The following is an 11,711-nucleotide window of genomic DNA, read 5'->3' as shown; positions in this document are numbered from 1 at the left end:
GTGGTGGTGACCCTGGCGTGTACGTGAATAAAAGCTTCACAAGCTGTAAGCCTAAGACCTGTGCATTTCGTGGTATGTATGTGATTCCTTAAAAAAATTAACAAACACAAACAAAAAAAGCAAAAGAAATGAGTGTCAGGTAAATGAGAGTGCGAAGAAGGAATTAAGTGATGTGATGGGTAGATGGGAAGTTGACCGACCAGAGCTGAGACCTGCCTGGATGGTGATAATGAGCTGAGGGACTTTCTGTGAGAGGGGACAGCAAGTGCAAAGGCCTTGAGGCAGGACCACGTTTGCTGTGTTGGAGGAGCCTAGTCAGGCCAATGGACCGGAACACTGTAAGCAGGGCCACAGCAAGCCTTTATCTAGGGTGGCTTTTCTAAGAGCAAGGGGAAGGCATGAAGAGTGTGGGATAAGGGGTGCTGGGTGTACTTAGGAGTAAGGGAGAGAGACCTTTGATAACTTTTAATAGTGTGGCTGGGACATCTGGAAAGCTGGAGGCTGGGGTTCCACTGACTGAGCAGGATGGGAGAGGCAGTGGAGTCAGGGTTGGTTTGGACACGTTAAACCCGATGTACTTTTTAGCTATCCCTGCAGTTGTTGGGGGGGCATTGGGTGGTGGGGCTGAAGTTCTGCACCAGACCCGGGCTGGGCACTCGTGTTCTCCAGGGCACACAGGTGTATTTCCAGTCTCAGGCACCTGGGAGAACAGAGAGCAAGGAGGAACACAGGGTGTTTCATGACATGAGGTTTTCTGGAAAGACTCATGCCACTGAGGGTTTGGATTGAGACTGCTTTAAAAGTGCTTCTTTCACAAGCTCTGTTGAGTGCTCTCCCCACCAGGCATCGAGAGCCCCAAGGTGAGCAGACTGCACAGTGCTGACTGCCTGGGCTTCAGCCTCTGGAGCCAGGGCCATAGGCACTGAAAGGCAGATCCCAGGGCCCACCCGTGACCCTCTGATAGAGTGCTGGAGGCATCTGCAATTCCGAGTTTCCTGGGTGAGTCTTTTTGCANGAGCAATTTCCTCTTTCCCTCTCTGAGGGTGGGGCTACTTTGGAGTTGAGGAAAGCAGTCTGTTCTGTAAGCTTTTGTGTGTGTGTGTGTGTGTGTGTGTGTGTGTGTGTGCACGCGCCCGCGTGCTTATGTGTGGGGGGCGGGCACGGTGTCCCAGGAGGACAGAGTTTGCATTGATGAAAACCCTTCCCAGCCCTTTGATACCTCTTTCCCGCCGCTCTGAAGTTAACTAGCTCAGTCCTCCGTGCGTCCCGCTCTCCAGCCGCACTCGCTCACAGGCCAGGATGGCATTGTGTCCGGCCCTCCGCATGGCGCTGCTGCTCCTGTTGGGGGTCCTGGCCCCTGCAGTGCTCACAGGTAAGGGTGCTCCTTCAACTCTGCTGCCACCAGCCACCCGGGGCCTCTAAGAAGCACCTTGAGCCGGATTCTCCACTGCCCACTGGGCAGAAGCCCTTCCCTCACAGGAGATGGAGCAGCCATTTGGGGTGGTTCCATGGGGGGGGGCTCCTATGAGACAGGCTGCCAGGAGCTGTGCTGATACCCTGGGAATTGTTAGCCATGAGGACGAAGGCCCCTGAAGCAGGAGGGCAATTTAAGCAGCAGGGCCAGGGACGTTACCCGCCTGGGGGACATGGGGATTACTCCAGCACGCTCAGACCTGAAGGCTTCCAGTCAGGAAGGGGCAGCAGGCTGAGGGACCAGCGGACCCAGGCTCCTAGACAGAAAAGCACAGAGCTCTGCTGTTTTACGTGTCAACCCTGCACGCCCTTCTCTGCTGGCTTTCTGAAATGTCCTTTCAGAGTGAAGATCCAGGTACTATTCCCAGCCCGGGAAAAATTTCCAAAAGGGCACAGGGCCTGAGACTCCTTGGCAAAGCCGTGATGAGGACACTGGACTTGGGGGCTCTGTACTTAGGTCAAAATGGCTGAGCCTGGGGTTCGGCGAGAAGGAAGGTCCCACCAGGCTCAGGGTGGCAGGCTCGCCGGACCTCAGCCCCAGTCCTGGGCATGGCTCTAGGGCTGTCCCCGGCCAGCTTCAAAGCCTGAGAGAGAAAAAGCTCAGGTAGTGCATGGATGGTCTTTCTCTGCTTGCTGTGAGGGGAGCCACACCACAGGAGAAATATTTCATGGCCCCTGTTGGGGGTGGTCCTGGGGCTGGAGGGATGAGTGGAAGGAGAGACTCCTGGAGACCTTCTCTGCAGCGTTTGGGGGAATGTCTGTGGATCTAAGGCCCTGGGGAGTGTTACTGGGGGGCGTGAGGCCTGGTGGGACAGCCACACTCAGGCACACATGCCCAGAAGAAGTGGGTGATGGCGAGCCTCCGGGCATGCAGGCCCCTCTAGATATCCTAGGAAGAGCCCGCAGCCCGGCTCTGTCTTCCGACCGTTCTTCAGCCTCTCTACCCCTCCTAGTCTGTGTCATGGTGACAGCCGTGGTCAGTGCCCCTGTCTCCCTCGCAGGGACATAGGCCTACCAAGTTCAGATACATGAGCTTTCAGGACGGGCCAGGCATCCTGTAGCGCTCAGTAAATGTTGGGGGAGCACGTATGAATGTCCCCAGTCCCTCCACTGGGTGCAGGGTGGTCTCAGGGCAGAATCACCTCCTCGCACAGGCTGGGAAGGTGCCCAGCCTCCCTTTAGATGAGAGTTGTGCCAGCTGGGCAAGACGGGGGGCTGGTGTGGAGCCCCAGGAGTTGGGGAAGTGACCCAAGTGTAGGGTGGTGTTCTTCCATGGACTGGATCTTGGGACCGGTCCTTGCAGATCCCCCACACCCCACCCCAGCCCTGCCTGGTGGTCAAAGTGGGTAGAAGTGAAGGTGCTGGCGCCTGCCTGCCCGGGCCGTGGGACCCTCTGGGGAGCTGCTGTCCAGTTTCTTGTTCCCTGAGTAGCCAGCCCTCCTAGCCCAGGATGCTGGCCACAGGCCCAGGATCGGACTGTGCGTACACAGCCCGGGTGGGTGGGCTTTGTCCACTGCCGCAGGAATGTTTGGGGACGTGTTTGGCATCTCTGGGACCTCACCCGGCCTCACCTCCCTCCACGTGTCCTACCAAGGAACAGGCGGGCCAGCTCCACCCTGGAGTCTTTGGGGTTTTGGCCGGCTGTCGTTCTTCCTGCCTTGGGAGGGAGGATGTTTGGGAGGCTCTCAGCTATCCCACTTTGGGCTAGAAGCTCTGAGCAGGTGTGCATAAGGCCCAGCAGGCCTCCTGCCCTTCGCTCGGCGGGCTGGGGTCCTGGGGCCGGCCGGCAGGGAAGCGCTGGCCCCACGGCTGAGCTCCAGGCCCAGCCTCCCGTCCTCCCTGTTCGTTCCCTGTGGCTGCCGCTACGGGGGTCGGGGGAGCAGGCCAGGTTGAGCAGGCGGGAGGCCAGGCCAGGGATGAAAAGGCCCTTCATGGCTGGCACAAAGGCCGTCTGTGAGCACCGGTGCCTGGCCTCGGGGCCCGGTGGTCAGAGTGAGTGTTAAACAAACCTATTTACCGAAAGGCAGCGCGACTGGAGGCGGTGCCCTTGGCAGTGTCCGCAGGCCCCTTACTTGTCCTGGTTTCCTTGGTCAGAGCGGCAGGACCATGCTAACTCTGATCCTTGTAGCTTAGGTGTCCTCACAGGTCCCGCACGGGGCTCACAGCTCACCTTCCGTGCCCATGGGCTCCATGCCTTTGCTCATGCAGGGCCCTCTGCCTGGCTTGCTTTTCCTCGTCTTCACTGGGCGTCAGACGGGGCCTCCTGCTGGCCCTCTCCCTGACAGCTACTTCTGTTTATGGCTCCCCGAGAGAGATTTGGGGAGCAAGGTGCGTTATTGCCTTTAAGCTTTGTTTTCCCCTTTTATTACAGCAAATTGAGAAAACAGAGAGACCTGTAGATGTGCGTACGAGAGTGCTTTGCCCCTTCCTGGCGGCTGCGCTTCCTTTGCTGGAAGGCTGGTGGCTGAGTCCAGGTTGTAGTTCTGGGTTTGCAGGGGGCTCGCAGGCCTTTGGGGCGCTGGGTGTTTGGGTGCAGATGAGCCCCAGACCAGCCTCTGGGGTCTCTGGTCAGCTGCAGCAGATGGGCCGCACGCACACCTGGCCAGCCTGCGTCCCGCCAGAGGGTCCCTGGGGCTGAGGCAGCAGCTGATGACTGCAATGGCAGCACAGTAACAACCTGTGTAGGCCACGAGGGGCGTGGCCCAACCCCCATTTCACAGATTGGGAAGTGAAGTCAGTCTGCTGGGGTCCCAGGGTGACAACATGATGGATGCAGCCCTCTTGATTTGGAAGCCCATGGCTTCAGCCCCTAAAGCTTCAGGGACCGGTTGAGTGTTGGAGCAGAGGTTGGAGGGGGGCACATACAGCAGGGGTGAGGTGGGCTGAGCTAGTGTGTGTGGCAGGGAGAATTCAAGCTTCGGTGAGAGCCGCAGAGTAAGGCTGGGTTACTGGGAGCAGAAGGGGAGAAGGCTTGGGTGTGTCCCCAGCTGCCCTGCTCTGAGGGCCCAGTCTCCTCCAGAGATGGCTTCTGGGCTCTGCAAAGGGCAGAAGTAGATGCTTACTTGGACCTACTCCAGGCAGCCAAGTCCCCAAATGCTACCCATGTTGGCTGGGGGCCTGGTACCCAGTAGCCGGGTGGTGGCTTCCCTGCCGTGGGTGTATGGAGAGCAAGTGGGGGCCAGCGGTTTGTCTGTTTGCCTGGGAAGATAGGCATTCAGCGAGCCCCACACTTCAGGGCCTAAGTGGTGGGCATTCTCAGGCTTTTTCTCTGGCCTAGGCCCTGGGAGCCTGCGGCAAGCGTGTCCAGGGGCCTGGTACTTTCCATAGCAGCTATGAGGCTTGCGGACCCCTGCCCTCCTAGGCAGTGACAAAGGAGGCTTTCCCCTCCTCACAGCGTGGTCTTCGCAGTTGGTGGGCCAGGGGGGCCCCAGACATGGGCATCACAGGTCAGCCTCAGGTCCTTTGAGTGGGAAGCTTCCCCCGCACTGGGTGCCAGGGACCTTTTGCCCCCAGGACGCCTCTCTGCCAGGGGTGTTTTCCGAAACGGGATGCTGGCTGGGGTCACCCTTGGGGAATAGGACCATGGTCCCTGCCTGCAGCTGAGCCTCAGGACGGACCCGGCCCGGGGCCTGGGGAGTCTTGTACAGTTGGGAAAAGATTCTAACTTTACAGCAAACTTGCAAGAATAACCCAGTGAGCTTCTGTAGACTCTGCTTAGACTCACCTTTGCCATAGTTGTTCCTCTTCTGTCTCTGTCTAACCCACCTGCCTGAATGCTGACCATTTGAGAGTAAGTTATAGACCTCATGCCTTTCTGCCCTGAAATGCTTCTAAGAACAGGGATATTTTCTTACATAACCAGTCAGTTATCCAAGACAGGACATGGACATCGATTATCTGATACTGATTATCTGATTTTTTAGTATCTCAGTACTATTATCTGAGCTACATCCAGGAATACATTCTGTGTTCACACCTCCTTAGTCTCTTATTTGGAACAGTTCCTCGACCTTTGTCTTTCCTGACCTGGATGATTTTGAAAGCGCAGTTATTTTAAGGCTGACCCTGAATTTGGGTTTGGCGGCTGTCTGCTCGTAATTTGCCCTGGGTGGGCACCGTTAGCAGGAAAGACCCAGAAGTACTTTTGTGTCTTCCCAGAGCAGCCCCACTCTGGACGCTGGTGAGTCTGTAAGCAGCTCGGCTCTGGCTCGCGTGTGCCAGAGGGAGTTCACAGGGGTGACGCCTGTAGAGGAAACGGTGCCCCGGGGACCTGCGGGCAGGCAGCTGGGGCTGCAGTAACTCCACGGCTTCCCTGGCTTTACACCTGGGAATTGTATCCTATTNTCGGTCAGCCGGGGGGGCGGGGGGGGGTGGGCTTCCCGCTCCCAGCAGCGCCCCTCACAGTGGCCCACCTAAGGCTTGGTTTTCTCAGCTCTGAAGCAGGGATGCGACAGTCCCTAGCCACGGAGCAGCTGGAGTCAATGAGACGGTGTCGTGCTGCCTGCACCACCCATTCTAAGGACTGTGGGGCCGCGCATCCCTGGATCACAGCTGAGATTAGGCACTGGAGAGTCCTGGCCCCGCTAACGCCACCCCGGGGCTGGGGCGGGGAGACCTGCAGACTGCTGGCCATTCTGGTCTTGAACTTTAAACTGGGCGGCTGGGGCCTCCTGTCCGGGAAGGACGGGTGGGCCCAGGGTTCGGGTCGTGTGTNGGGGGGGGGGGGCTGGGGTGGCCACACAGCTCTCTCTGTCTCCGCCTGCCCTGTTCCCTGGGGCCCCCAGGTCCTCCAAACCTTGCTAACTCCCAACCCATGAGCAGGGAAAGGCTCCTGCAGAAAACGCTGCCCAGGGATTGATGTGCTGATTGAGCCCCAGTTCATATGGGGAGAGGGGAGCATCTACCTTTTCTTGGGGCCTCATTTACACTGACCACAGATACCCCTGCCCAGCCCTCTGGCTCTGTTCTCTCTGGAAGCAGCAATATGCTGGCATCACAGTTTCTTAGGATCTGGAGTCCCCTTGGGGATTACCCCTCGGGACATGGGGTATGTGTGGGTGCTGGACCCCATGTCCCACGGGCTGCACGGCTCTGTGCAGGTGACGGGCAAGGGAGGAGAAGCAGGTCTGACTGCCCCTGGCTGTGGAGTTTGCCTCTGCTTCCCACCTCCTGCAACAGGAGCCCTTCATGGGGCCCTTGGTAGGCGGGGATCCCAGTTGGGAAGGGAGGGTTGCCTCGCCTCCCTGGCCTGTGTCTGCCTTGCAGGGGAAGGGGCCCCTCACAAGAGTCATCTCACCCAGGCCTCCAGTGCCCTGCAGTTCAGATGAGGGGCCGCAGGCTGCGCTGGGTGGGGTGAAGGGCCCCTGCTGCTGTTTTCTGAGAGAACCCGTTAGNCGCGGGGCCAGCCAGCCCTCCGTCCTCCGCAGGCTCGCTGGGGCCCGGCGCCATCGCGGCCATCGTCATCGCCGCCCTGCTGGCCACCTGCGTGGTGCTGGCGCTCGTGGTCGTGGCGCTGAGAAAGTTTTCCGCCTCCTGAAGCGAATAAAGGGGCCGCGCCCCCACCGCGGCGCGACGCGGCTCTGCCCTCGGTGGCGCCCCGGTGTCTCGAGTGTGTCCGCGCGTCCGCGTGGGGGCCANGGGCTCCCAGCCCAAGGCTGGATTATTTGGGGGCCTGCCCTGGGCAGCCGGGCCCGCCCCTCCAGCGCCCCCAGGGAGCCGCTAGAGCAGCCCGGGTCCCACCTCCTTCCTCCAGCAGCTGGGTCCTGGCTCTCTGGTCAGGTCCTTTGTTTTCCGTGCTTCCTGGGAATCCTAGCTTTTATGATTTAGAGAGAGATTTAAAATAGTGGCCGAGCTGCTCAGAGCACAGCAGGGAAGAAGCCGGAACTGCTTCCCGTCCCTTCGGAGTGAAAAAGAAGACTGGAAGGCCTNCTGCACCCTCCGGGATGGTTTGAGAGCCGGGGCCCTGGGAGGCCCCTAGAGGGTGCTGGTGGAGGGAAGCTGTTCCTCCTCCGCCCCCTCTTTCACTGTTGTTTCTCTTTTGACTTCATTGGCTCCCCGAGCTCCTGACCCCACCTGCTCCAGCTGAGGCCGGTTTCCTCCTCCTGGATACTCCCGCCGAGCACGCGACGGGTTACAAGCTTCTGCTTATAAAGGACTGTTCTGAAACCCACCCGTCTTCATGCAGCTGTTTCACTTCCTTCCTTCCACATCACCCCTGGCAACCGAAGCCCTGCTTAGTGCAGGTGATCCGAATCTGCGTGCTGTTTATCAGCTTCAAAAAGATAAACTGGACAAGGGCCAGAGCCAATGGTTACTCCCCCCCCCCCACTTTGTCCCCAAGTCCCCACTCCCAAGAGCAGCATAGGGCTCTGGAATGGCCCCTCTCCCCCTTTGCCCACTCTTGGGGGACTTAGTGTGGGTGTTCACCCTGGGGGCGTAGCACAGAGGCCCGTGAGCATCAGTCCGTCCCTGTTGAACCAGAGTGTTGCACACTCGTGCATCCTCCAGAAATGTATCCAATTCTCAAAGGGTCTGCGGTCTCAAGAATGCCAAGAGCCACCTGTAGCCTGTGGGAAAAGGCTGCAAAGTCCCACTTGATCTCAATCCTGGGCTTCTAATGAACGCCAGTTCTGGCATGGAGCACAGTGCATCCCGGCACAAAGTGTGGTCCCAGGTAGGGCTGGGCTGGGTCGGATTCCAGGCCCTCCGCACTCCAGGACGGATCCAGGAGTGGGGGTGGGGTATCCGTGAGGGTTACCTGGGTGGGGGGTGAGGGAAGGAGGAGGAGCTGCAGCCTTTGGGGGAACTTGCTAGCACCAAACGTGGGAAGAAGTGCCCAAGGTATGAAGCCCCAGCCCCATGCCTAGTGTTATAGCCTGTGGGACCACCACCGACTGATACCTCTGTCCCACTATGGTCTTCCACACGAGTTTTCACTTCCACTGCAACAGAAGGGTGTCCCCACTCCCTCAAATAGCCTCTTCTGTCTCTGGAATCCTTCCATAGGTGGAGCCCCAAATCTCCTTCCATCCTGAGATCCTAACCATGGCTGCTTTTTCATATCCTGGAAGGCATCTCAATCCCTTTCTTAAAGACCCGCCTCCTCCATTAGCCTTGAAAGGAGTTCCTCTCCCCCTGCCCAGAACCAAACACCTCATTCCTGTGTGCAGCAAGGCAATAAAGAGTAGACCTTCACCTCCTTTATTTTATACATGATGCTTCTTTTAATGCAGCCAAAAATGATATTTGCTTTTCTTGGAACCAAAACCGATACAGGATGCAGTGACCAATTCATTCCTTACAACACCTGGGCTCCTGAAGGGGCCAGAAGACACAAGTTACATCCAGCTTGTCGGGGAGCCAGAGGTGGCATGGGCCCTCGGCCAAGCTCTGGTAGGCCTGCTGTGAAGCAGGGCCCTGGCCGTGCAGCCAGAGGCTGGCGGAGGCTTGGGGAGGGGAGGACGGAGGCATGTGGTCTCTCGGCCCTGTGAATTGGAGACCAAGGGCTGCTCGTCAAGCTCAGGCAAGGGCGGTCCGTCTGCACGCAAGGAGGACTCAAATGGCTTCCAGGGCAGAGAAGGACGTGCAGGGGGTCCCGGCAGTCCATCCACCCCGCCCTCGGCGTCTTCCAGTGCCGGGAAAGGCCCCTGGAGCCTGCCGGTCCTCCTCCAGCCCCTCTAAGAGACCAGAGGGACAGGTGGCATAATACTGTTGAAAATACACTTTCTCGTTTACAAGTGCAGCAGAGGAAAGACGGGGCACCCCTCCTCCGGTTTGCAAGCGAGGGGGCTCAGCACGCGGCAGGGAGAGGGGTGGGGGTGGCTCCTGCACGAGGAGCTTGCCGTCCCCCCGAGCCCGCCACCATCCAGCGGGGGTGGCCTGCCCCACGGCGCCGCTCCGGCCCGCCCACGTCCTGCCCCCAGGCTGGCCACTGGGGCCGGGTGTCATTGCCGATTTCGGCTGCCCAGCTTCCTGCGGTCCTTATTCTGGCTGCGCTGAGGGTCGTCCATCTTGTGGACACGGAAACATTCTTTGAGGTTCTGGGACCGGATCTTGGGGTTCAGGATCTCCTCAGTCATGGAGCTGGGGAACCAGCCTCTCTCCTGGTCATGCAGGCGCTCGCCGAAGATCCACCCTGTGTGGGAGGGGGTGGGGCAGGTAAGCACCTCGGGTGGGGGTGAGGGCTGAGCCCCATCCCAGCCAGGGAGCCCAGCCGGCCTTCCCAGAGGGCACCTGCTTGACAAACCCCTGCTGGAGACACCAAGCTTGGGTTTGTCTCCCCATACGCTGCGAGGGCACTGCCCTGACCCCCTCCTAGAGAATGTGGTCCTAGGGTGCCACAGGGTGTCCCGAACGTAGTGACTTTGGAACCCATTCCCGAGCCCTCGGCAACTGTCGGCTGCCCAGAGTGAGGCCAGGAGACCCCAGGGACGGCCCCCAAAGGGACAGGGATCTAGGCTGACCACCTGGTGACCAGAATGCCACTGTCACTCTGCTGTTGGGCAGCCTGTCTCTGAGCCCTGGCTCTGCTTCTGTACACGAGGCATAGGCGCCCCCACCTTATCCCTCAGGCTGGTGCAGGGTCCCCGGGGTGGGGGTGGGGCACAAGGGGGAGATGCACCCAGACCCCCGGCCCTCACCGTCTTCCGTCTTCTCCAGGATGTTCAGGATGTCGGCCAACTCCAGGGTCAGCTCATCTGGCTGCTGGGCCACGTACGGGTGCACACACTGGACCTGGGGGCAGTCTGGGGAGGACAGGAAGGTATCACGTGCTCGCACCACGTCCCCGGCCTGCTGAGGACCCAGCAAACCCCGCACACCCCCATTGGTAGCAGGGCAGGCCTGCGCGTAACAGAGCTCCCGGAAAGGGTCTGTTTGGGGTAGAGGAGAGTCTGGCTTCAGAGAAAATGGGACTAAAACAGCCAGGGGCACTGGAGAAAACAATACATGGTGAAGGCTCAATAGGTGGGCAGGGGGCCTTACTTTGGACTTGAGAAGGAACATCTTGGACCTGACGCGCTGACCGCAGTCTGGGAAGGGCCTGGACTCAGCGAGCCCATCAGGGCCAGCAGCGTCTCTGAGGCCGGTGCACCTGCACCCTTTTACACTTGATAAGGTTTTCCGGGAGCCGGCAAGCCCAGAACACGGGCATTTGTGTGCTGGGCCCAGGTTCCTTGGTTTCCTTGGGGTACCTGTCACTTACGAGCCAGTGACTTGTTTCTTCAGTAACCACATAAATGTTTGCCAAGCTCAGCAGACCGATGTCCTCCATCAGGACACTAAGCTCACAGCTCAATCCAGGCCCTTTGGGCAGGAGAAGCCGCACTGGCCTCTGGGGGTCGTAAGCACTTATAAGCGCTGCCCCATCAGGAATNCGGGCCGCGCGGCCGGCGGCCTCCTCCCTGAGGGCACTCACCCAGCAACCGAGAAGTGAAGGAAACGAACTTGGTTCTCCGGTTGGGGGCCAGGGAGGTCATCCAACGCTTCATCTCGCTCCTGGGACACAGAGGACAACTGCCGGAGCCACGGCGCAACCGCCCTTGCCCCCGGGGGAGCCTGGTGCCAAGCCTCCCGCGAGGCCGCAGCAGGACACCTGGGGGTGCCGGAGTCCGGGCAGAGGTGGCAGGGAGCCCCCAGACCCCCCTGGCCGCCTGAGTGCTCGGTGGGAGGGAGTCGCCCCCGAAGCCGCAGGCTCTCCCCGCCGTCTGGACGGAGATGGGGGGGTGGCCTGTGAGCTCCGGCGGGGACAAGGGCTGGGGTGACGCGATGGCCCCGGGGCTGTCCCGTGGTGCGGAGCGCTGGCCGGCCTGGCCCGAGGCTGCCTCATCGCATCAGAAAAGACCCTTCCAGGGTCTGAGCCCCGGCAGAAACCCTGCCCTGGGGGCCGGGAGGCCTGTGCACGAAGCAGGTGCTGAGGCGTGGTCCCCCGGGGAAGGAGGCTCGGGCGGGCCGTGGGGCGCAGGGGCAGGGCCCGCGGCGCTGGGCACTCACTGCGAGGACGCCTTCAGCATGTAGGTGGCCTCCCGGTCATCCGCGTTCTCCAGCAGCCGCAGGATGAACACGTTGGCCAGCGTCTGGCCCTGGTCCTCCAGCTCCTCCACGCGGAGGAGGCCTCGCGGGGCTGAGTCGAACACCTGGTACTTGTCTCTGGGGACCGAGAGGGACGGGGTTGGGGGTGCCGGGCCCCAGGAGGCCCCGGGGTCCCAGGGAGCCACCCCCCAGTCCTGCGGGCCCTTCCA

The 11,711-nt window shown here is 60.2% G+C and overlaps 1 protein-coding gene across 1 annotated transcript in view; it reads right to left on the bottom strand.

Moving 5' to 3' along the window:
• Nucleotides 1–8,672: 8,672 nt before the first annotated feature.
• NGEF (neuronal guanine nucleotide exchange factor) overlaps nt 8,673–11,711 on the bottom strand; it is a 74,332-nt gene continuing 71,293 nt past the window's right edge. The window contains exons 10-13 of the mRNA XM_077758508.1: nt 11,464–11,619; nt 10,889–10,968; nt 10,113–10,217; nt 8,673–9,607 (exon numbers count right to left, since the gene is read on the bottom strand). Coding sequence (XP_077614634.1) covers nt 9,417–9,607; nt 10,113–10,217; nt 10,889–10,968; nt 11,464–11,619 — 532 coding nt within the window. The 3' untranslated portion in view covers nt 8,673–9,416. The remainder of the gene's footprint in view (nt 9,608–10,112; nt 10,218–10,888; nt 10,969–11,463; nt 11,620–11,711) is intronic.

This window comes from Crocuta crocuta, unplaced genomic scaffold (genome assembly GCF_008692635.1).
Source record: "Crocuta crocuta isolate KB4526 unplaced genomic scaffold, BGI_CrCroc_1.0 scaffold290, whole genome shotgun sequence".
NCBI classification, from domain to species: domain Eukaryota; kingdom Metazoa; phylum Chordata; class Mammalia; order Carnivora; family Hyaenidae; genus Crocuta; species Crocuta crocuta.
Note: the sequence above shows the minus strand (reverse complement) of the source record. Positions and strands in the feature narration are given on the sequence as shown.